Consider the following 26,720-nt stretch of genomic DNA (forward strand, 5'->3'; position numbering starts at 1 on the left):
AATGACATTCTAGATCAACAGTATAGGGAAGGCGCTTTCCTGTTTCAGGATGACAATGTCCCCATGCACAAAGTGAGGTCCGTACAGAAACGGCTTGTCGAGATCGGTGTGGAAGAACTTGACTGGCCTGCACAGAGCCCTGACCTCAACCTCATCGAAAACCATTGGGATGAATTGGATGTTCGACGAGCAGGTGTCCACATACTTTTGGTCATGTAATATATGTTTGTGCTTGTTTGTGTGTCTCACTGTCTGTGGATTGAGAAAGGTTCCTCTGCTCTCATATGAAGCTTATCAAATGTCCCTCCCTCCCCCTCCTCCTTCCCTCGGATCTCTCCCTCTGTCAGTGAGTTCTTCGGTTCAGCTCCCAGCCTGGGGCCTCTCTGATGAGAACTCACTGTGGATCTTAGAACCTTAATGGGGTGTAGAGAAAGAGAGGAGAGTGAGGAAGAGAGAGTGGGAAAGAGGAGAGGAGCGAGCAATCGATACCAGTGCTAAATCGGGCAGTGCATTGGCACTAAAGGGGTAATGGCTGGAAGACAACCACCTGGCCTCATGACCACTGAATGTACCTCTGACCTTGATGTTTAGTACATTTGAGATTGGATCTGGCAGTCCATTATATTAGTAGTTCCTCACTTATCATGCTATTATGCTGTAGGTGATGGCCAAGTGGTCTAAGCGTTCCCCTAAGTGTGTTCTCACAATAGTGGCCTGTCACTGTGTGGAGAGCTAGAAAGAGTATGTGCACCCAACTACCTACCGCCACCCACACCAGACAATACGACAGACAAAGCACACATTTTTCTAGACCCTTTCTCATGTAGTGTCTGCACTTAGTTGGAAATATCCCCTTGAACCAGCCAAACTCACACTGCACAGATCTCAGAAGTAATGCCGACAGTGTGATCGGAGATGTGGGAGCTTTGAAGGCTTGAGTACACTGGAAGGAGATGGACACGATTAGCATTCGCAATTGCTGTCAAGAGTTGATTCCCCCCCCCCCCCTTATTCCCTTTATTTCCCCATGCACCTTGTACTACACCACACAGAACAGATAGTCTGCATAAAATGTGTCAAATTCAGAAGTCAGATCACCATCCTGACATGAGCTGATGTCAGCATATGGCTACACACAGAGGTATAAACACGGATGATCAATTGTCCCTTTTCGTCCGGCAAAAGTTAAACTCAAGTAAACTATTTTCGGACGATGTTTATACATAAAAGGCAGACATATTGTGCGGTGACAGACCATCATCTCCACTGTCCAACATCCGCCAATGGAAGACTCCTATTGAAAAAGATTTGGCTCACTCCCTACTTTTTTTAGATAAAATATATTTGCAGCCGCACTGCCACGTCCTGAATATTGGTACGGTAGCATTAATGCATAATGCATGGTCATATGGAAGATAAGGGCCGAAACTGGATCCCATCTGTGAAATTAGCTCACCCACTAGATAACTGTATCCTGCTGTTACGGACTACTACGGAAAACGTCTTCCTGTTCTGTCCATTCTGTTATGTTCTCTGTTGACCTCATCTGTTCACTTTGGCTCTATGGGTTTGCTGTGTTCTGTTCTGTGGTGGACAAACAAAGACCAGGATAGAATGAAGCAGCCTTGGGGGGCTTTCCACAAGGTACACAATCTCCATTGACGTATGATCATCAATACTGGCCACAAATCGTTAATATAGGGCTCATTGAGGAAAAATATCCACACGTTGTCTCAGTCATATAAATGGAAATCAATGCTATGAAATACATACAGTGGGGAGAACAAGTATTTGATACACTGCCGATTTTGCAGGTTTTCCTACTTACAAAGCATGTAGAGGTCTGTAATTTTTATCATAGGTACACTTCAACTATGAGAGACGGAATCTAAAACAAAAATCCAGAAAATCACATTGTATGATTTTTAAGTAATTAATTTGCATTTTATTGCATGACATAAGTATTTGATACATCAGAAAAGCAGAACTTAATATTTGGTACAGAAACCTTTGTTTGCAATTACAGAGATCATACGTTTCCTGTAGTTCTTGACTAGGTTTGCACACACTGCAGCAGGGATTTTGGCCCACTCCTCCCTACAGATCTTCTCCAGATCCTTCAGGTTTCGGGGCTGTCGCTGGGCAATACGGACTTTCAGCTCCCTCCAAAGATTTTCTATTGGGTTCAGGTCTGGAGACTGGCTAGGCCACTCCAGGACCTTGAGATGCTTCTTACGGAGCCACTCCTTAGTTGCCATGGCTGTGTGCTTCGTGTCGTTGTCATGCTGGAAGACCCAGCCACGACCCATCTTCAATGCTCTTACTGAGGGAAGGAGGTTGTTGGCCAAGATCTCGCGATACATGGCCCCATCCATCCTCCCCTCAATACGGTGCAGTCGTCCTGTCCCCTTTGCAGAAAAGCATCCCCAAAGAATGATGTTTCCACCTCCATGCTTCACGGTTGGGATGGTGTTCTTGGGGTTGTACTCATACTTCTTCTTCCTCCAAACACGGCGAGTGGAGTTAGACCAAAAAGCTCTATTTTTGTCTCATCAGACCACATGACCTTCTCCCATTCCTCCTCTGGATCATCCAGATGGTCATTGGCAAACTTCAGACGGGCCTGGACATGCACTGGCTTAAGCAGGGGGACCTTGCGTGCGCTGCAGGATTTTAATCCATGACGGCGTAGTGTGTTACTAATGGTTTTCTTTGAGACTGTGATCCCAGCTCTCTTCAGGTCATTGACCAGGTCCTGCCGTGTAGTTCTGGGCTGATCCCTCACCTTCCTCATGATCATTGATGCCCCACGAGGTGAGATCTTGCATGGAGCCCCAGACCGAGGGTGATTGACCGTAATCTTGAACTTCTTCCATTTTCAAATAATTGCGCCAACAGTTGTTGCCTTCTCACCAAGCTGCTTGCCTATTGTCCTGTAGCCCATCCCAGCCTTGTGCAGGTCTACAATTTACCCCTGATGTCCTTACACATCTCTCTGGTCTTGGCCATTGTGGAGAGGTTGGAGTCTGTTTGATTGAGTGTGTGGACAGGTTTCTTTTATACAGGTAACGAGTTCAAACAGGTGCAGTTAATACAGGTAATGAGTGGAGAACAGGAGGGCTTCTAAAAAAAAAACTAACAGGTCTGTGAGAGCCGGAATTCTTACTGGTTGGTAGGTGATCAAATACTTATGTCATGCAATAAAATGCAAATTAATTATTTAAAAATCATACAATGTGATTTTCTGGATTTTTTGATTTTTTTTAGATTCCGTCTCTCACAGTTGAAGTGTACCTATGATAAAAATGACAGACCTCTACATGCTTTGTAAGTAGGAAAACCTGCAAAATCGGCAGTGTATCAAATACTTGTTCTCCCCACTGTATATAATAGCAATTGCAGCTGTGTGTGTAGGTGTGTGCATCGCAATTTCAAATCAAATTGTATTTGTCACATGCGCCAAATTCAACACCTTACCATGAAATGCTCACTTACAAGCCCTTAAACCATACCAGGCAGTGATGCAACCGGCCAGGATGCTCTCGATGGTGCAGATGTTTTCAGCCAAAAATGTTTTTCATGAAAATATCCATGCCACAGAACATCAAATGTCAGTCGGCATGGAGGAATCCAATTGCATACATGAGAGGAGAGAGGTAGAAGAAACATGCATGCCATCAACATGTATGAGATATTATCCATATCGCTTGAGTACTGTCTTGGATAAGGCCCTCGTCAAATAGCAAGTGATGGGATTTCTGAGCATAGGATAGGTGGAGTCCATGCTACTAAACAATCTGTGAATGTAATGGTAGAGAGAATAAAGTAGACGGCACGGGTCAAACGTCTGATTTATGACCCTATGTACGGATGACGCATACATGCCCAAATATGGGCATCCAGCCAGGACATCCTGTTGTCACGTGTTAGAGGGTGTGTTATTTTATATCTATATTGCATCTATTCCTTTGAAGTTGTCATGATGATTGATGTGTAGGGACCTGGTTGAACATTTCATAGAGGATGACCCCACACCCACCCTATTTTATTGCCCTTAGGGTTGTTGTCTATGAAGTAGGAATGTCCGGGGGGGGGGGGGGGGGGGGGTGGTTGAGGCAGACGCATTATAAATCAAGCCCAGAACAAGACATGGGGCCCGAGAACACTAAACAAGATTTTAAAAATAAAACCCAGAACATTAAACAGAAAATTATGTCTCCTAGGCCAATTCTCGGGGTGCTATGCGTCTCTTGTCACGAACCCAATGATAAAAGCATCGAGGACGTTTTGGGTGAGGCCCCTGAATGTTTTAAAGGAGTTTTGGCTACGAGTGATGGAAATATGTCTTACATGAGGATTCTACTGTTAGGATATTCACAGACAGCGGCCCCAAACCCCTTTATCATGCAAAACCCGGGAGTTTTTCTCCTGCGCTGCGGATGAGAGAATGGCGCTGCGGATGAGAGAATGGCTTAAGATAAGGCTAGCGCTCTGTCAAATTGAACAGGCCCTGAGTGGTACAGCCCTGCCAGGATATGCAATGGAAGAACTTGTGTGCGGGCGCAGTGATTTGAAGGCCCTAAGAATCGCTTCAATGGCGTATAGCCCCGACTCCAAAGTGACAATTTTAGCATGTGAACAATTTGATAGTACAAATGCGACGAAGTCTGTCAGTTCATATGTATTTTCCAAAGCCTGCGAGGATGTAAACTTTTTTTATGCCAGTGTTTAGCTTTAAATAGATTGATTACCCTATATTCATAACCCTGATGAATAAGCTGGACAGTCTTTTCCAAAACCGTGAACAATTACGACGCTGGCCGCGTCTATCCTTAAGACATACCCAGGATCTACATGCCAGACGTTTGATCTATCCCTGGAGTGAAAACTTACGGATCTATCCCTGGAGTGAAAAGCCTTGACGGATCGTGTGTGGGATATCCTGCGAGCAAGAGAGCCTGTCTTGACGCAGGTGAATTGGAGACAGATGGGGGTCAGGGCTAACCAGGCCCTTTATCTGTAATAAATGAATAGTAAAAATGTTTAATTAATTATAACATGTTTTAAACTGTATGTACTAAAGATTTTTAGAATTAAAGGGGATTAATGCTATATCTCAACCCTTAACGAACGGGGAAGCTGTCTTTTCTCTCTAGCCCCGGTCTGTCGCGGAGAAATGCAATGTCTTATTTTATACGAATACAGTCTTTCCTACAACGTTATGTTATTGTCACGTTCGTCGTAATGTGGAAGAGAGGAGGACCAAGGCGCAGCGTGAAGTGAATACATTCTTCTATTTATTTAAGAAGAAAACCTAACCAAACTAATACAAACAACAAAACGAAAGTGACGCTATATATAATAGTGCAGACACAAGCAACTAACACATAGACAATAACCCACAACCCACAATACAAAACAGGCTACCTAAATATGGTTCCCAATCAGAGACAACGCAAAACACCTGTCTCTGATTGAGAACCATATCAGGCCAAACACATAGAAATAGACAAACCAGACATACAACATAGAATGCCCACTCAGATCACACCCTGACCAAACAAAACATAAAACATACAAAGCAAACTATGGTCAGGGCGTGACAGTTATAAACATGAAAGGTTATTAAAAGTTTAGTACTGTCTGGTAATGATGTATAACATATTTGGGCATGTACGCGTCATCCGGACATAAATCAGACGTTTGACCCGTGCCGTCTACTTTATTCTCTCTAATGGTTTTTTAGCGCTTAATAAACATGTAATTAATGCTGAATAAAGCATGAATAAGGGAGTAAGTCATCTATCCTTGTGAATTAGGCCTCAAAGGTTCATTCCATGATGGCTCGGCAGTCAGTAAGCCATCAATTAATTTCAGCTTTTGTAACCTGAATTCTAACCTTTTGTAACCTAGTATTTTATGTAAATACCTGTAAATATACATAATTGACCACAGGGAAGACAACAACAACATGATTGACCACAGGGAAGGCAACAACATGATTGACCACACTTTTTCATTTGCGCAATGATTAAAGAGGCACTATGCAGAAATCACGCCTCCATTTCCTGGTTGCTAAAATTCTAATAGTTCGCTTAATTTTAGTTTATGTGCCAATCATCTAAACTGACATATGAAATATATTATCCATAACCAAAAATATAGTATTTTCAGCTGTTTGAAGCTAGTGGATAAAACTGAATGTAAAAGACGAAAAAACTAAACTTTAGAATGGGAAGCATAGAAATAACGCACATAGAACAGCTCTACCGCTTCTTAGACTTTCCCAAAAAGTTTCATATTGCAGCTTTAATTGATACTTTCAATGCCCTTGCATGCAGGACTCTATACGTCAATGGTGGTCGGTGGGCTGCCCGGCCATGTGCCTGATCAATAAACCAGCAGTGGGGACTTCGGCTTGACAACACATAATCCCACCAGTCTCTCTGCTCATTACTGGTTTGACTTTTCCTCTGGTGCAAAGTAGAGTGCTGCTTTGTGGTCTTGCTGATCGGCTCCCTAGGCACTCCAATTCACTCAACAGCTGCTCTGCTGTCTCTCACTCAGAGCATGGAGAGGGTTCTAAGAGGACTCCCAGCCACAGTCTGAAGAGGCCCCAGTCAGCCAGACACACACAGACCATAACACACTTTCTTGTATGCACGCACACACACAAACTGAAATAAAGGCAATGATTGCATGTATACATCACAAACACACATGCATGCAGACCCACTCCTCCACAAAGTCGGTAGACTATGCTGATGTGTACAGAGTATCACCATGGTACAGTCAATCCCATTGTTCATTTAGGAACTGTACACACTTTACTCAAATGATAGCAAATGACAGAGGGAGAGGGAGAGCAAGAGAAATAGCCAGTGAGGGAGAGAGAGAGAGCAAGGGGCAAGATACATCGGACTGCCCGGTGACTGAACTTTGTGAGTTATAGGAAAGGGATCATGAAGAGGGGAAGTGGCGCTGGCAAGTAGTGACTGCGCTAACTAAATCATCTGCTCTGCCTATATTCCAAAAATATTGTTTTTAAGCACTGTCGACTACTAGTTCCATTTCACAGCTAACTGCCTCTCTCTCCTCCGATCCTCGGCCTAGTGATCATGGGGCTACGTCACAAGGTGATTTTTTACGCAAGGGCTGCGCTTCAAGGGAAATAGAAATTAAAGGAGGAGAGGCACAGAGAGATGAGGGAAAAGGAGAGTGAGAGACTAAAACAAACAGATAAAGAGAGCCTCCAACAGTAAACTCGCTCCTGAGTAGCGCAGCGGTCTAAGGCACTGCATCTCAGTGCAAGAGGCGTCACTACAGTCCCTGGTTCGAATCCAGGCTGTATCACATCCGGCTGTGATTGGTAGTCCCATAGGTTTGGCGCACAATTGGCCCAGCGTTATCCTGGTTTGACCGGGGTAGGCCGTCATTGTAAATAAGAATTTGACTTGCCTAGTTAAATAAAGATTAAATAAAAAAGTATTGACCATAGCAATGAGTCCGCGAAGTAAATGTAATCTAAATGGGACAAGGTAAATTGAAATACAATGAATGCATACTTGACTGATATTAGGAACTGAAAGTGTAAAAAATTTGATAATATGGACAGATCAGACCCAGATAACCAGCCTGGCCTCAGAGCCATGTGAAGGACATTATGTATATTTTTTGTGCAACTCCAAGATGTATGATAATATCATGTATGTAGCAATGGTCTGGTTACTTCAGACAGTAAATAAAGTAGGGTGGTTGGTCAGGGAGGATGGCTGAGCGTATACCGCGACTGTCTAGCAATCAAAAGGTTGCGTGTTTGAGTAGCGTTGGGGACAACCGCAACATTTTAGCTAACCATTCCTCAGAGCAGTCTGTCATTATTTTGCCAGCATTAGGTAATGATGGCATTGTTTTTAGAGCAATATGATGGCTTGATGTCAGGTGGCGTCTGGGGCCCGAAGACCATCTTGAGATATGTACATTTCACGTATATTTTCACACAAACCATGCATCTATGATGTCAATGATGGCTTTGCACACAGGTTTGCGTTCTGATGTACATACCACCTCAATTTGGCCGACCGACCAGTGCTCCCGCACTTTGGCTAACCGGGCTATCTGCATTGTGTCCCACCCACCACCCACCAACCCCTCTGTTACGCTACTGCTACTCTCTGTTCATCATATATGCATAGTCACTTTAACCATGTCTACATGTACATGCTACCTCAATCAGCCTGACTAACCGGTGTCTGTATGTAGCCTCGCTACTTTTAAAGCCTGTCTTTTAACTGTTGTTTAATTTCTTTACCTACTTATTGTTCACCTAATACCTTTTTTGCACTATTGGTTAGAGCCTGTAAGTAAGCATTCACCTGTTGTATTCGGCGCACGTGACAAATAAACTTAGATTTGATCAGATGACTGAATTACTGAATCAACCATTTGAGGAGATGAGAAATCCGCAGGATTGGATAGAGAGGAAAGAGGAGAACAATAAGATTCGAGAGAGATTTATGTTGTTACCGTTATGGCTTCACTGACATTTTCAACCTCACTGACCCAGTCTGTAATACCTATATGTTTCAAGCAGACCACCATAGTCCATGTGCCCAAGAAGGTCAAGGTAACCTGTGTAAATGACCACCGCCCAGTAGCACTCCCATCTGTAGCCATGAAATGCTTTAAAAGGCTGGTCATCACTCAAATTAACACCATCAGCCCAGACACCCTGGACCCACTCCATTTCGCATACCACCCCAACAGATCCACAGTAATGCAATCTCTATTGCACTCCACATTGCCCTCTCCCACCAGGACAAGAGGAACACCTACATGAGAATGGTGTTCATTGATTATAGCTCAGTGTTCAACACCCTTGCACACTCAAGCTAATCACTAAGCTCAGCACCCTGGGACTGAACACCTCCCTGGATCCTGGGCCGAGCATGTCCAAATCCACATCGATGGGGCTGTACTGGAGAGGGTCGAGAGCTGTAAATTCCTCTGTGTCCACATCACTAAGGAAGTATCATGGTCCACACACACCAAAACAGTCGTGAAGAAGGCACGACAACGCTTCTTTCCCCTCAGGAGATCGAGAATATTCGGCATGGGCCCTCAGATCGGCCCTCAGATCTTCAAAAAGTTCTACAGCTGCAACATTGAGAGCATCTTGACTGGTGGCTTCACCGCTTGGTATGGCAAATGCTTGGCACCCGACCGCAAGACGCTACAGAGGGTAGTGCGTACGGCCTAGTACATCACTGGGGCCGAGCTCCCTGCCATCAAGGACCTCTATACCAGGCGGTGTCAGAGGAAGGCCCTAGAAATTGTTAGACTCCAACCACCCAAGTCATAGACTGTTCTCTCTCTGCTACCGCATGGCAAGCGGCACCGATGCGCCAAGTCTGGAATCAACAGGACTATGTACAGCTTCTACTGTACCCCCAAGCCATAAGACTGCTAAATAGGTAGTTTAATTGTTAACCAATAGCTACCGGGCCTATCTGCATGGACTCTTTTTCCACTAACTCATCACATACGCTGATTATATCTATCTTGTTGCCTAGTCATTTTATCCCTACCTATATGTACATATCTAGCTCAATTACCTCGTACCCCTGCACATCGACTCAGTACTGGTAGCCCATGAATATAGCCAAGTTAGCGTTACTCATTGTGCATTTAGCTATTCCTCGTGTTATTCTTTTTCTCTTTTTCTCACTGCATTGTTGGGAAGGTTGCCACAAGTAAGCATTTCACTGTTCGTCTACACCAGTTTTCTTCTAAGCATATGACATAACATTTTTACTTGATTCAATTTATTTCCACAAATCTTTCCTCTCCATCCTTTCCTTTTCTCCCTTTTATTTGCCAGAAACAAAATAATTTCTCCGGGGAATCTTCTGACGCCGATGCCTCCTCTAGCCCATAATGACCGGGGCGACAGATATGAATAATTTTGCCTGGGAACGGCAACCATACTGTGCAGACATCACAAAGACGAATGGAGGACACGCACTTTTCATTAGTAAGCAAAAGTTTCAGCAGCCCAGAAAGTGGCAGTGTGTGTGTATGAGAAAGAGTATGTTCAGGCCCACTATCTTGGAAATGCCAACCTCCGATATTTATAACAAGCGACTCCATAGCTACATAACTGACATATTTATTGCATAATAAAGTTACATTTTCCTTTTTATTGACTGCGAGTCATTTTAAATCATCATCAGGAATCCCACTGTATCATAAAACATAAATGGAACATTTTCATATAAGTTGTATAAAGGAAGATCACTTCATGTACTCAAACACAAGTGGCATCGTTTTATAATAAGGAAAATACTCATTCATAAATGGGAAAACTAAGATCAATATAATCAAGGTCTGGGTCCTTGTAGAGAGCAAAGCCATCTGTCAAGAGGTTGAATCAAATCAACCTAATTGATTCAGATTGATCACTCACAAACCAAGGACATTAAAGGGTGGATACGCGCACAAACACAAGACACAGAAGGTGGACTTGACTGTACACACATTTCATGCACACAGACTGAAATTAAACCGTAACCATCGATTTGGCCATTTGTTCCTTCGGTCCTTCAGGTGCAAACAAACGATGCACATGTCATAGGGGACTTGAGTAAGATGCCCCAAAGCTAGCTAAGTGCATTTCATTTGAGGCTTTATCAAAAATATGTAGTTACAGATTCTCTTTCAGCTAAATTAAGAGCATACAGAGCTGTCAGGCTACCCTTTAGCTCGTTATTGCTAATTAGTCCTAGGTGAGTACTTAGCTGCACATTCTTCTAAGTTTTGTGTAAGATGCTCTTCTGACTTCAAAATAAGAGTGTGATAATTGGCACTTTCCTCGCTGTACATTAAATGCTACCCAATCAACGGTCATCAAGATGTTCCAAGAGAAAGAATCAGACGTAATGAGAGCAAGGTAAAAAAAAAAGAAGAGTTAATTCTTTAATAAAAAATACATTTATACATTTGAGATCGGCAGCATTAACTTGCATTTGCCCTCTTGCACAATTCCGAACATCCAGGGGGAAGGGGGAAAATCTACTGTACAACCATGTGAAAATAAAACACTTTCTGGGAAAGTACATTGGTACAGGTATGTCGGATTGAACTAACAAACCAACAAAAATACAACCATACAACCATAAAACATAAAAAAAAAACATGAACAGGAGAACATTGATTTGGGTAATAATACCACAAGGTCGCTTCAGTCCTTCTACAACTACAGCAGCTTGGTATCAAATATATCAACGGTGTAAGACATGGGGACAGGGTTGCCTTACGGTGACATCATCAGATGGCGCCACTAAACATTTGGAACTACAACATGGATTTTGATGTATATCAAGGAGTTCACAGCAATGGAAGCATTCTCTTTTTGTCACGGCTGGATGGCCTTGACTGTTTGGAAGAGGATAATTATTATTGCGTACAGAAAAAGTTCAACAATGGCTGTGTTCCAAACCAAAAATGTGTACCCTTTACCGCAGCCCTTTGAGGATTGGCTTGCATAAATCTTTAGGGGAGGATAGGTAAGACAGATCGCTTCACTCTATTAAACCATGCGTTAGGCTATGTGGCGTACTGTCAAATTGATTTAACACATCCAGACCTTATCTGCGAGGGCAAACGACTGAAAGAACAGGGCAAGGAGACAAAGTTTGAGTTTGGAACATGAGCAAAGTGTTTATGAGACAGTACACTATGTTCACAAACAGACACCGGAGAATGTCTAGACAGTCTGTTTCACACACAGAGACAGGCACAAACCCAGTCGAATGTCCAAATTGGTACAGTGACTACAGAAAGACTGGGGAAAGACCAGCCTGCAAGCCCGCTACACTGGTAGGAGTGGTCTACTAGGAGTCTGCTAGTTTAACCGTGTTGGTCTGTGCTGGAATTTTAACTGATTTGAGGTCAGTTACAGGCCTTCTCAGGTAAGACTTATTTACATATTGGAATCAACTATAAAAGATCTTAATGTTCAAAAACATCATTTGAATCGTAACACACAGAAAACCAACAGGTTGCGTGCAACCATTCCAGAATCTCTGCTCCACTACGATGAATACAGAGGATAGCACAGTATAGAAAATACATTGAAAACAGACACTCACATTTTACAATACAGTTTGCTCTAGGTTTTGAGAGGTCTGCATACTTTATTGGCCGAGTCTAATCCAGTATTGTGACATTTTGGATCTTGCATGTGCTTGATGTGCGTAACCAACTAGGGCCAGTACTGACATTTCTTCCCCTCAGAATTCTCTGCAACCTATGGGTGCCGACTAAAGGTTTTAGCTCCTAATAGTCGAGGTAAAGACTAATTACGAGGGGTATCGTCTCTGCTCGGGGGAATCTTTGTCCTGGAGCAGTGGCAACGTTGTTAATGAATTATTTAAGTATCAATGTGCTTTGAATATAAGCAAGCCAGTGTGCCATTTTCAACAGTAGTTTTGTGTGGGGAAAGTGCTTAGAGTAGATAGTGAGGGAGCACAAAAAAAAGAGTCAGGTGTCAAATAGTTCTGTACACCAGTAGGGAACGATTAAATGGACATTTGGAGTGGATCAAATTAATAGCACTTAGAGCCACAAGTGAACTCAATTCAGGGGGAGCACATTCTAACATAAACGGCTTAACTGATCAAATGAAAATAAAACATCTCAAGAGAGTTGAACGTTTTCAATATGTCCCCCTTTTTTCAAACGACCGGTTCAAAAGCTAAATATATGAAAGAACAGAGAACTAAAAACAAAAAACACCAACTTTCAGCGCATATTCGCTGAAAATATATAAACTCAAAACATCTGAACTCTTCTTATATATAATATATATAATATACTGTATGTGTGCATAAAAAAGTAATTCCTCTCCTTAATATAAATCAAATAGAACTCTGTAGAACAGAACATAAAAGAAGGAGTCGACTTAAACGTGGACCAGCTGCATATTGTTTAGTTCTCTTTAATGTTCGTTCTCTCCTTCCAGGTGGGCTTTTTGAACTTTGACCTCTGCTGAAACGCAGTAGAGCACCTTGGGAGGCCTGGGAAGGCGGGCATTGCAGCAGAAAGATGCTGACAACCCGAAAACAAAGTCCCTATCCAAACCGAGGAGCCTAATACAGCACACATACTGTAGGGGTGTAGGGGAGTGCTTTGGCAGAGGAGAGGTCTACTCTTTTTCTATGGTACTGCAGTTTCTGTTGATTTTCAAAGGGATGCAACACAAACCTGATTCATATAAGTTAGTAATAACACAAGGGTGAATCTAAGTTGGTCAAAGGTCTATTGTGGCAGTGATATAACTGAATTGGGTAGACCAGCACCAACATAGAGGACATTTTTCCTTCAGTGCTGAGCTATAGGTAAGGGACCAGCAGACAACATGGTCCCTTCAAGAGTATGGTTCCACTCCTTGCATTCTAAGCAGACTTCCGCTCCTATTCGGTGTTAGTGCGGGTTAGCCTCCAGGTCCTCAGTGTGGGGAAGACTGCATATTGGATGCATCTGGCAAATCGTAACGGAGAGACGGGAGCAGACTCCGCCCCTTCAAAGACCGCTGATGAATGAAAAGAGTTCTGAACGGACTTAGCCGTTGCTCCTCGTGACATCGGTCACCGCCTGCAATCGGAGGAGAGGTTTATTTAGATGTTTCGAAAACAAATCAAAGTAAATTCACAATTCCATCTAGTTCTTTTGGTGCTAGATTAACGTGAGTCAATACTGTCGAAGTTGTGGATAGACAGAGTATATCAGAGGTTATAGGGCTGGACCAAGCAGCAACACACAACTAACTGATTCTTGATTAGTAGAATCAGTGTCTTGCACAAACCTGAATAAAACTGACTGAAATGGGGACTACCTTGACTTGTCCAATAAGAAAAGTTCATTTACATTTTTAATTGAAAAACATTTTGTAACAGTGAGTGTGCCCTACTGAATATGTCCCAGTTGTATGCCTGCTTGTCTGGAGCAAAAGCCTGCACCCGCAGGGTTAGGTTCTCCTAAATTCTCTAAGTTCCATGGGGTCCCTATTTTACCTTTGCCGGACGGAGCCGTAGGAGTCCAGGAGCTGAGTGCTGGCCACCTCCAGGTTCCAGTCATACATCTCCAGCACCTTGAGACACTCCGCCCTGGTCTTCAGGCCAAGACAGAACAGCTGCTCAACCTGAGAGCAACAGGATCAGTTACAACTCACCATCGGAACTTATGTATCCGTCATCAGATATTTCAATCCCGTTTTTAAGCTAGTGCTGTTCTATTTGCACAACGTCCTAAAGAAAAATGAAGTCACACAATCTACATAAACTGCCTGTTTATAAATCATTGAGAGTTTATATTGCATGTGAATATTTTTTCACAAGTTTACTATTCCGTTAGTCAGCAACTCTCCAACTGTGGGTCAACTCATGCTTTTTTACACACAACTTCCTAAGGCTCAGATCTAATTATTTACTCTTGATTTATAGAAGGTTAACTAAGGCTGTGCAATTAAGGTGGATGTGCAACCAGGCCAACGAAGTACAGCTCAATAGTGTGGCACGGTAATAGTGTACTACCGCCAAGGGCCCCTACCTTGAGGTAGTGCACAGCTTTCTGCACGTTCCAGTTGTGGTTCTGGAGGGCTGTCTGACACTCCTCTATAGTCACTCCATGGACCGCCTCCTGCACCTGTGGATGCCACACAAACAACAAATTAGGTCAATGTTGCTGCTACACTGACCAATCAGCTCGGCAGACCTCTGCTGTCAATCAAAACAACATAAACAAAAACTTTTCAAAAGAGTAATACACTTTTGCTTTTTTGAGTGTCTGTCATTCTTTTGGTGTGAGTGGCTACATTACGTTTCTCTACCCTTATCCCGAAGTGTGCACTCACACACTTCCCCTCGTGGATTTAAAAGAAATAGACTGGTGTGAGGAATATGGTTGAAAGTGTCTGCAGCCATCATTGCACCAATCCAATGCTCTTAAATGCAGGAGGGGGTAAATGAGTGCACACTTTTGGAGAAGGGTAGTGAATCAGATTGCAGTGAGTGAGTAAATTCTATAATGAGAGTGAGTGCTTCAATCTGGGATGCACGGTATATCGGTGAACATATCAGCGTTTGGGTCTTAGCGTGTCAAGAAAGATACACGTCAAATAACACTATTTTACAATAACACTATTTGACACGTCAAATAACACAGTTCTATTATAGAATGTTGTGTGTTCTGAATTTGCACGTGCAAGCCAAGTGCCACCACTACTATCTGTAGCACTGAGCTGTACAAAAAAGTCTGCAAACAAGCAACCACCGGCCACGAACGACGTGTTTACAATACCGCGTTGGTAATAAACCATTATTTGTTCGACCGCAACTTCTGGGGTAGCTAGCTAGCTTGGTACCTAGCTAGCACCAATACAACCAGCCTGAAAACAATGACTAGTGAAAATGACTGCAGTTTCTAATGTTCTTAGCAATGATTTAGGACTCCTTGTGAGTAAGTATTAGCTAGGTAGCCACTTGTTGTTCGCCTACTGGAATTGAACTTCAGTTCATGAAAATAAATAGCTAGCCAGCTACTTAAGCCTGTTGCCCAAAGCTAACGTTATAAGCAGCCAGCTAGCTTCATCTGGCTAGTGAGGCTCGTCCAGACCGTGTTGTGAAGCTAGCCACAATAAGGATTAGGCACAAGTGGAATTTGCGGTTTGCCTTCAAAATAAAAGTCCCTATTTGAACGTGATGCAGAATCTTACAGTAGGTGCCATATTTACACTAGATAATGTGAAGCAATGAAATGGGGTATCAGTCTACTCGCTGACACCCACAGAACACAACTGCGAAAAGTTTACGCAAATATTATCGTTGTAGCGCTTATCGCGGGACTGACTGAAATCACCACCCCAGTCAGCCTATTGTGTGTATTGACATTCATATTGCACTGTACAGCCTTACCTAAGGATTGGGGATCAATGAAATGGGGTATGTCTACTTAATACCAAAGATATTTTTTTCCCAACATCCTCCTCAGGGTATCAGACTCCAAAACATTCACACAGTATTGTTTTTCCTCGGGAATAGTGTTCAATACAAAGGTTGACAATAAAAGTGGCTCAATTTACAGTTGTTTCAGAGTCCCGCAATAAGAGCTACGACGCTAATGGATTGTGGATCAATGACATGGGGTAAGGCTGTACAGTGAAATAAGTATGCCCCCAATGCAATTCTAAAGTATAATGCATCCAGTGTGATTTCAACAGAATTTTGTCAAATTAATAAATTGTCTTGTTGATTTGATATAAAAACATTCCAACCTCATTTAGCATGATCTATTCAATTATGGCATAATTCTACTATTTGTATTAATTTGCATCACTGTCAAATACATACTTTTATTTTGAAAGCTAACCGCAAAGTCCACTATTGTGGCTAATCCTTATTGTGGCTAGCTTCACATAGATGGGTCTGACCACCATTAATCAAATAAGAACTGTCTTATAAATTAGGGTTATTTTAGATGATGACACCTAGCTATATATTAAGCTAGCTAAATATAGCTACCGGAACAGATTATTTCGTTTTGCTATGTTTTTGGGGAAGAACATTGTTGGCATCCATGAACTAGCTAGCTTTTTTTTTTAATGACCAACGAGACAACTTTACCAGCATCATAGCATACGTATCGATTAATCGTTGCGAATTTGAAATACGAGTGATAGTGTAATCAATGTGTAATAACTATTAAAAAATGTATGATGTTATTATTATGTTATTAACAAAATAACTTTTTGGTCAGTGTGGTGGTCAGCCTAGTTATTTAACTAGGCAAATCAGTTAAGAACAAATTCTTATTTACAATGACGGCCTACCTCGGCCAAACCCGGACGACGCTGGGCCAATTGTGCGCCGCCCTATGAGACTTCCAATCACGGCCGTATGTGATACAGCCTGGATTCGAACCAGGGACTGTAGTGACGCCTCTTGTACTGAGATGCAGTGCCTTAGACCGCTGCGTCCATGTGTGTGTGTGTTAACTATTTAACTGTACTAGAACGCTTCAAATTCCGCTTTTTTTAAATATCGGTTATCGGTATCGTTTTTTGAGGCGTAAGGAAAATATTGGATATCGATATTGGTCAAAAATGTCATAGCGGTGCATCACTAGCTTTAATGAGTGAGTGACTGACAGACTGCTTTAATCCCGACTCCCTATTGATCCTTTTCCAAGACCTTTTGCACAGTATATCCATCACCCAAGTGGTCTCTGTGCACAAATGATATATTTGGTTGTTATACATCAATTGCAATTTGGTTACAGTTTGTAATATTGAATTTCAGTTTAGTGAGGAAGCAATCAATCCACCAGTAAGGAGTAGATGCAAGCAAGCAAGCAAACAAAACAGTAAGCACACAAAGTGCCTAAACATGAGTTAGTGTTATGTAAAGACTGGTCAAGAATTGCCTTCTGTTGCCTCCTCCTGTTCAATGAGGGCACACACAACAACAAAACAACGGCTGTGTCTGAAATGGCACTCTATTCCCTATAATATACAGTATTCATACGCCTTGAGTTATTCCACATTTTGTTGTGTTACAGACTAAATTCAAAATTGCTTAAATAGATTTTTTCTCACCCATCTACACACAATACAAAGTGAAAACATGTTTTTAGAAATGTTTGCAAATTTAAGTATTCACACCCCGGAGTCAATACTTAGTAGAACCAACACCTGGATTGTGCAAAATATGCCTATTTTTCATTTCAAATTTCTTCAAGATCTGTCAAATTGGTTGTTGATCATTGCTAGACATTTTCAGGTCTTGCCATAGATTTTCAAGTAGATTTATGTCAAAACTGTAACTCAGCCACTGTAACTTGGTAAGAAACTCGTGTAGATTTGGCCTTGTGTTTTAGGTTATTGGCATACTGAAAGATGAATCATCTCCCAGTGTCTGGTGAATCAGGTTTTCCTCTAGGATTTTGCTTGTGCTTATAAGGTGGGTCCTCATTTAAAAGTTGCGTCATACAGCAGCACAGCTTGCGGGATGCTGCGGAATGTTATGGCATGTTAGCGTGCATGAAGTCATAGTATTTTACGGTCAACCATTGTTGCCATTAATGCTAGTTCGACCACCAGAGGGGATCTTGGAGGGCGTCTTCATGAAGCCTGTTGGTGCTTGCTTACTTTTCCAAATAATCCAACAGAGGTCCATGCAGGTCAGATGCTTTGATTGTTATACCCTATCCGAAAGAGCATATGCCAAGGTTTTTCATGAACCTAGTTTTGCCAAACACAAGTTGTTTTACAGATGGTCTCTCTTTCAAAATATAATGTTTTCATAGAATAACCACAGCTTACTGATTACAATCAGCAAATACAGATTTGGGGAAAATATCCTTTCTATTGTATTCTGTTATATTCCATCATGTTCATATTGTAAAAGGGCTGGGGAATATAAGCATGTGATGTCTGCTAAATTAACAAGTTAAATTCATTGACATTGCGCAGCCATAGCCTCAGCTACTATAGCACAGATAAATACATGCCATTCTGTTATTTTTAAATAAATTGTATAAGTACCATTTTTTTTTATGACCTCCGAATACAAAAAAAATGATTTCTTTGTGATTGTGTATATTAAATAGATTTATTAGACTGGCGGCTATTGGTAGGCTACTCATCGAGTCCCGTCTATTCTACTGTTAATATCCATATTGCGCAGTAGACCTTCATGGCGCTTGGAGGATGAAATGCTCAGGAAGTTTTAGTCTTGTATCATATTTATCTCTATGTAGGCCTACTGCTAGAGTGGAAAATATAAATATTTAGGAAATGTCAGGGACAGGTGGGTTCAAGGTTTTTATTAAAATGAAGTTATTGAAATTACATGGAGCTGTAGGCCTAAGAGTCCCGTTTACTGTAGCCGTTTTAACGTAACTTACTTATTGGCATAAAGGCCATATACAGTATATCAATCAAATCATTAATTTGTGCACGTCGTCGCACAGCACACAAGTCATCCATGTCTTTAAATACAGTCAAGCATTTTAGTTATAAAATAAAATAAAAAAGGGAGCCTTGAATAAACCACAACGTCGGGTAAAGCGAATGAATTCACAAATGCATTTGACTGTTTGTATATTGGCTGTACGAGACTTTAAAACCGTTTTTGTTAGAACAGACCATATGGGATCGATTATCCATTAGTTTGCAAATTATTATTGTATTGTTTTGTTGTTTATACTGTTAGAAATGTTGCTTAATTCAATTGATTAATATTATGGTGTTTCTATTCCAAGAAAAACTAAAATACATTTTACAGTAGCCTATGTAGGCCTCATGGTTTCCGTTAAGAAAATATGGCGCTGTACAACGTGACCGGTTGGGAGTAGGCCTAGGCTATTAAGCGACAGAGTGAAGAGCAAAATAATCCTAACATTTCCACAGCCTAATTGTAGGCTAAACAATATCCAAATGGAGATGTAGTGAAAATAAAAAATCGGATTGATTTATCAAGACCAGTCCCCATGCTTGTCTCAAAGCAGCACCAACCAGTGCTGAAATAGTTGACCACATGCGGGTAGGCTATAACTTCATATCCTATTATAACAATTGGATGACTTTGGGTGTTTCAGTCAGCAACAATTTGTTGCCTTCAATTGCATTAGCCTACTTTTTTCAAATATTTCCATCATTCAGTGATATTTATTCCCATAGTAATTAGGTTAATATAGGTTAATTAAATAATCAAAAGGAAAAATTTGATTATCTATTAGCCTAGTGGATATTTTAGGCATATCATGTGAGTTATCATTGTCAAAAGTGATAACTCACATGATACATTGTCAAATCATTGTCAAAAGCGCAAGAGATACTGTTGCATGACAAACAAATGCTGTTAGATTACAATATTATATTTCTGCCCATTTGGAACAGTGTAAACAACACAAAATAACTGAAATAATACCAGATAGTCTGTTCTAATGAGATTTTTTTTTAAAGCCTTTAATACAGAAAAGCAACAAATAAAAACAGACGGACTTGTGAAATTGCTTTATCCAACATTTTGCAGTTGCATGAGGCTTGGTGATCACCAGAATCACTAGGATATTAAAAACAAACACTCAAATAGGCAACAGATGCAGGAACAGAAACATAGGGCTGAGTGACTCACTCATTCCTGGCTTTTGTTCAAAATAAGTTATATCATAATGTAGGGTTAAAGACACATTCTTTATGACTGTCTTTAGCATATGCAGTCTCTCTCCTCTTGCTACAGCTCATTTCGTTTGAATTATATGGATTATAATACATTTATATATTTGTACGGATGCTATTTTTGTTAGGGCAAATCAGGTCTGTGATATTGAGTTAGACATATAAAACCTTAGATGACTTAAACGTTGAATACATTTGCACTTTTGCCCTTTTTGGCCATTAGGCTACACTCAACTCTGACTGACCGCAGCATCTATCGGTAGTCTAAACTGTGGCACAAACTGGGGGGTTTACACCCCTAGCCGAGCTATTAGACTATTAGCCTAATTTCGTCTGTCAAACAGGTAGGATGACCTTTTATTTCTTAAATAGAAGGAAATATGCTCCAACACAAAGCCAACTTGCTGTTAGTAAAGTCTAATTAAAATGAAAACGGTTGAAATGAATTATGCCTAACTGAATTTGCCTACTTTCAGTATACATGAGCTGTCCATTTCCGATAGATTGTGCTGCGGCTGCTGCCTCCAGTTACTCAAATCTGGCTTATTGTGAGGTCAATAACTCTGATAAATACATAAATGGGCAAGAAACATATTGTCTTTCATAAATTAAATTATAGTAGTAGGCAGCTATCAAAGTTGACCACCGGTCCACCTTCTCATCTTCGCACACTCCTTCTCAAATTGAACAGAACATAGGCTAGTCCATGAGCAAGATGGTGCATTTTTTGGACTAGGCCTAATCAAAAAAAAAATGAAATCAGAAGAAACGTTTGACTCTCCTCCTGAACTGACAACGTAGCCATACACAGCACAGCCATTGGTTAAGCAGCACACAAAAAAAGTATTTGATCAGCAAGAACAGAGAAGGCCCGGGGGCTAAGGGTTGGTTTGTAATGCAACCTAGTTTTATTTACACCTTCCCAGCAGCTATCTTAGAAATATATCTTTGCGCTATGCTTCTCTGAGCATGTACTTCATAGCCTATGGATCATTTGATCGAGACCATACTAAACAATTGATATTACGCGCCCAGTGGAGAATCAGAGATGAGGGGCTGCATCGGGCACACATCGATATATAGCCTAATAAGCAACTAATACTAACACTGACAAATATTGACATTTTGTCAATTCAATTACATGACGCTCCCCTGGACTAGATTTAAATACTAAATCTTCCCCTTGACTGAAATTGAAAAAGCAGGACCCTCCCCCATTTTCCTCCAGGTAGCCATTCTGTAAATTCCTATCCGTCCCTTAGTATTGTGGAGTAACTACAATGTTGTTCATCCTCAGTTCTCCTATCACAGCCACTAAACTATGTAACTGTTTTAAAGTCACCATTGGCCTCATGGTGAAATCCCAAGTGGTTTCCTTCCTCTCCGGCAACTGAGTAAGGAAGGACGCCTGTATCTTTGTATTGACTGGGTGTATTGATACACCATCCAAAGTGTAATTTATATATCTTCACCATGCTCAAAGGGATAATCAAATGTCTTTTTTCTTCTTCTCCATCTACCAATAGGAGCCCTTCTTTGCGAGGCATTGGAAAACCTCCCTGGAATCTGTGTTTGAAATTCACTGCTCAACTGAGGGACCTTATGGGGTACAGAGATTCCAGGGAGGTTCACTACATGACCAAAAGTAGACTACATGACTGCTCGTCGCATATCTCATTCCAAATTCACGGGCATTAATATGGAGGAGTTGGTCCCCCCTTTGCTGCTATAACAGCCTCCACTCTTCTGGGCAGGCTTTCCACCAGATGTTGAAACATTGCTGCGGGGCCTTGCTTCCATTCAGCCACTAGAACATTAGTGAGGTCGGGCACTGATGTTGAGCGATTAGGCCTGGCTCGCAGTCAGCGTTCCAAATCATCCCATAAGTGTTCAAATGGGGTCGAGGTCAGGGTTCTGTGCAGGCCAGTCAAGTTCTTCCACACAGATCTCGACAAACCATTTCTATACTGTCCTTGCTTTGTGCACGGGGGCATTGTAATGCTGAAACAAGAAAGGGCCTTCCCCAAACTGTTGCCACAATGGTGGAAGCACAGAATCGTCTAGAATGTCATTGTATGCTGTAGCGTTAAGATTTCCCTTCACTGGAACTAAGGGGCCTAGCCCGAACCACAAAAAAACAGCCCCAGACCATTATTCCTCCTCCATCAAACTTTACAGTTGGGCACTATGCATTCGGGCAGGTAGCCAAACCCAGATTTGTCCCTCGGACTGCCAGATAGTGAAACATGATTCATCACTTCAGATAATACGTTTCCACTGCTCCAGAGTCCAATGGCGGCGAGCTTTACACGACTCCAGCCGACGCTTGGCATTGCGCATGGTGATCTTAGGCTGTGTGAAGCTGGTTGGTCATGGAAACCCATTTCATGACGCTCCCTACGAACAGTGCTTCTGCTGATGTTGCTTCCAGAGGCAGTTTGGAACTTGGTAGTGAGTGTTTCAACCGAGCACAGAATTATTTTTAGGCACTACGCGCTTCAGCATTTAGCGGTCCCGTTCTGTGAGCTTGAGTCCATGCAGCTCATTTTTACTCCTAAACTTATTAAGGCTTGCCATCACAAAGGGGTCGGATACTTATTGACTCAAGACATTTCAGCTTTTAATTTTTAATACATTTGTAAAAATAAAATAATAATAATAAAAATATAATTACACTTTGACATTATGGTGTATTGTGTGTAGGCCAGTTACAAAAAAATTATACATGTCATACATTTTAAATTCAGGCTGTAACACAAAGTGGAAAAAGTCAATGGCGTGTGAATACTTTCTGAAGGCACGTTCTGAAGGCAGATTGGGGCTGTGTCCGAAATGACACCTTCTTCCCTATATAATGCCCTACTTTTGGGGATGGGGTGCCATTTCAGCCGCAGCCATACTTTCATCAATTGATCAAGAGCACAACAATATTATGGTGTTTATTGCAACTTAACCGACAGACTTGCCTTTAGGAGTGTTATGCCTAGAGCTTACCTTAAGACTGTGCCAATGACATGGGTTGGGGGCAAAGATGTACTGTATTAGTGCCGCTTGCAATTGGCTAGCCCCAGGTAGAGAACCTCTTGGTATGGTAAGTCAATAAATGTCCCCTCTTTCTCTCTCTGACTCGCTTGCTGTATATCTCTCTCTCGTTCCTTTCCACCCCCTCTTTTGCTTTCATCCACTCTCTCTATCTCCCACTTTCTCTCTCTCTTTCCATCCTCCTCTCTTACTCTCTCTCTCATTCTCTTTCTTTCTAGTCTGTACCTAGGGAACCCAATTTAAAAGTATTGAGGACATAGTAGCTGAGGAATGCTATTCTTACATTGTTGTTCTGTACTTTTAATTTATTTTACATTGTATTGATCGCTGTTTTGTTTCAGATTGTATTTGATTGTTGTCTTACTGTGATCAGGGCACCCTTGTGAATTAAACCCTGGTCTCAATGGATATTCCCTGAATAAAAAAGAAATACAACTAAATGACTTAAATGTAACAACAAATATTTTTCAGAATGTCATTCCAGAGTGTAATCTTTTAAATCAGTTTTGATGGAGACTTGATTGGTTGAAAGTGTTGATTTAGATCGATTGGTTAGAAAGTTTTGCGCATTGTTGCAAAAAGTTAAGGCATGTGTGTGTGTCTGCGGACCACATCTCAGTACTTTAATACACTGCCCTGCTGTGGTTTATTTACATCATAAAAGTCCAAAGTCCCTGTAGCCAAGCCTTTGATTTGGCATCATAGAACAAAATTACAAACGCAGCACAAACAAATACTGCAAAAAAATACAGTGGTGGCTGTATCCTCGATTTCTTATTTATTTCTACTTTTTTGTATCCCTTTTCTTGTGTTCTTCATTACTCAGTCTAGTTTTTGTAATATAACAGTAGTGGTTTCCTCCCCCTTTGATTTTGTTTATTAGGCCATGTTCTTTCCTGTGTTCGTTTGTTATTGAAAATCAAATCAACTGATTACTGATAAAAAAATAAAGAATCTGAGGCTGGAGCCTTTTGTACTACTCACCATCTTGACCCCGTCTGCTGTGGTTCCCCCCTCTGCCCTGCCGGCTGACCCGTCAGAGCTGACCCTGGGCAGGCTGATGGAGGACTTCATGCCCAGCCGGAAGCCCAGGCTAGTGTTGTTGTTGCAGGAAAAGTTGGGCTTGAGGTCTCCCCCCTGGTTCTGCGGCTGCTGGTTCACCATCATGGGCCTGACCGTGGCCGTGTTGGCCTGCCGCCTCTCCTCGCAGATCCCACCACTGCCACCAGTCGGCACATTTTCCGCTTCCCTGAAGAAGCGGTCGTAGCGGTCCAGGTAAGGCGGCCTCTCGGGCAGGAGGTAGTAGTGCGTGTTGCTGATTTTGCGGCCGTCGCGGACAATGGGCAGGATGCAGGGCCCCTTGGCCAGGTCCTTACCCTGGGCTTGTGCTTGGATGACCTTGGGTGCGGCGTATTTGGGGTCCAAGGCAAAGCTATGTGTGGTGGGCATGAGTTTCCCCGGGGACGTAGAGAGGTAGGATCCGTATGTGGGCGGAGGAGGGGCACTGGGGAAAACCATTGTCCTTTGCTGGGGGGAGCCCACCTGTTGGCCCATGGGACTGGGGGTGCGCGAGCCCGGCTGGGACAGAGGGTCCCGCGGGGGGATCTGAGGGGGCCGGTCCTGAACTTCCTCAGAAGCTGGAGTCAGGGACAGGGAGAGGTCACCGGACCAGCGGGTGTAGTCCCCCCGTTTGACAGGGCGAGGTGGGATGGGTACGCGTGGAGGGATCTGGGGCTTGTCCTCAGAGAAGAACAAGATGATCTGGTGGTGGACGTCCTTGGACTGGAGGCCTGAGCTTGGGGACAGCGAGGGGGGCTGGGGACCTCCTCCCGTGGGCACATTGAGCCTCCTCATGCACTCCTGTTGGAGCTCCTGAAAGATCTCAGCTGACTGAGAGAAGGATGTGGAGGCCAGGCCCTGCTTAGAGGGCAGGAAGAGGTTGTCCTCCAGGGGTTTGTCGGCTGCACCGGCCATGGCCTTCTTCTCACCAGCCGGCAAGGTCTCTGTGGGGCTGTGGCTCTCACCCATCCCCCCCTGCTGCTGATCCAGGCTGTTGATGGAGCTCACCTCCATGTCCTCCTCGTCCTGCGCCACGTCATCGTACGCAGGAGGTGGAGGTAAGGGCCGGGTGTCCCAGTCCACCACTGGCGTGGGGTGTAAGGGGCGGGGCAGCGAGCGCCACGGGCTCTGGGTAGGAGTACGATCCAGAATAAACTCTGCGTCCAGGGCCAGCTTGGCCAACGAGGGCACCTGGAGCTCCACCACAGGGGAGGGGGAGGATGCGGCCGGGGGAAACTCCTCCCCAAAGTCGATGAGTGACACATCACTGGGGGTGTGGCCTGAGCCCATAGTCCGGCCCCCCTGTTTGGAGGCGGAGACACATGTGGCGGGTTTCAGCTTGAGGCCTTTGATGGAGCCCGCTTTCAGTAGCGACAGCCCCTTGAGGCCTGAGGCGGTCAGCTCCTCGTCCTCAGTCACCGAGTCGTAGCACGGCTCTGGAAAAACCAACAGACAAATGCAACTTAACGACTTTGGCAACTAATGACTTTGGCATCTAATGACTTTGGCAACTTTACAATACTTCTACGCCGTAACCGCTCATTACTCATGTAGCCCTGTAGTCCATCCACAATGCCCCAACAGTCTACCTTGAGTGATCAACCTTAAGCCTGCCTTTGATGCAAGATTTATTTATGTACATAATGAATGACTCTGTACTTGTCCCTGAAATGAAAAGGTAATAATCCTCAGCGTGTCTATTTGTAATGTGCGGATATAAATAAACTGTTTCCATTTCATACATTGTACATGAACGGAAACAAACAACATCTTACAGAGAAGATTAGAATATTTTTGGTGATGGAATCATACACAAACGTTATAAACAACCATAACATGTCTTTTAAGCCAGGCTGCAATACACAACAAGTTGGTCCACACATGCTTAATTTCTCAACTCTCCGGTTAGGCGAGTTAACCACTCAATGCACAGAAACCCAGACTGCACACCTGTTAGTGAGAGAGGTGGAGAAACAACAAGGTTAGGGAGGAGGAAGAGAAATGGAGTAACTGGGAAGAGAAGGAAAGAGAAAAAGGGAGGTATGGGGAGAAGAGGGAGAGAGAGAGAGTGAGAGATGAGAGAAGAGATTGCACACGGTGTACCTTTGAAGACTGGAGCTAGGAGATAACAGAGAGGGCAGGAGCAATGGGTGAGCTGGAGCGAGAGACTACACTTACTCTTGACAAGCACCAACGGCTGGGGGGGACGAGTAGGTGCCTCCTCTGAAAATGCCACCACCAGAGAGAGAAGGAGAGGGGTATAGGAGAGAGCGATAGAGGGAGATCACAAAAGTGTGTGAAAGAGAAAAAGAGAGGGCGAGAGAATGGAATAAACAAAGTACAACCACGGAGACGGACAAACAAATAAAAAGCAAAAAGGGAC

General features: G+C 42.8%; 1 protein-coding gene across 5 annotated transcripts in view; it reads right to left on the reverse strand.

Moving 5' to 3' along the window:
• Positions 1–10,951: 10,951 nt before the first annotated feature.
• The window catches only part of LOC139551142 (activated CDC42 kinase 1-like), a 116,849-nt gene continuing 101,080 nt past the window's right edge, over positions 10,952–26,720 (reverse strand). For 4 of the 5 annotated variants that reach the window (XM_071362565.1, XM_071362564.1, XM_071362562.1 and 1 more), the window contains 5 exons: positions 26,516–26,560; positions 24,263–25,773; positions 14,608–14,703; positions 14,073–14,200; positions 10,952–13,653 (listed from right to left, as the gene is read on the reverse strand). In XM_071362565.1, coding sequence (XP_071218666.1) covers positions 13,647–13,653; positions 14,073–14,200; positions 14,608–14,703; positions 24,263–25,773; positions 26,516–26,560 — 1,787 coding nt within the window. In that variant the 3' untranslated portion in view covers positions 10,952–13,646. The remainder of the gene's footprint in view (positions 13,654–14,072; positions 14,201–14,607; positions 14,704–24,262; positions 25,774–26,515; positions 26,561–26,720) is intronic. The other variant, XM_071362563.1, reaches the window with a different exon arrangement.

Source organism: Salvelinus alpinus, chromosome 23 (genome assembly GCF_045679555.1).
Source record: "Salvelinus alpinus chromosome 23, SLU_Salpinus.1, whole genome shotgun sequence".
Classification (NCBI taxonomy): Eukaryota; Metazoa; Chordata; class Actinopteri; order Salmoniformes; family Salmonidae; genus Salvelinus; species Salvelinus alpinus.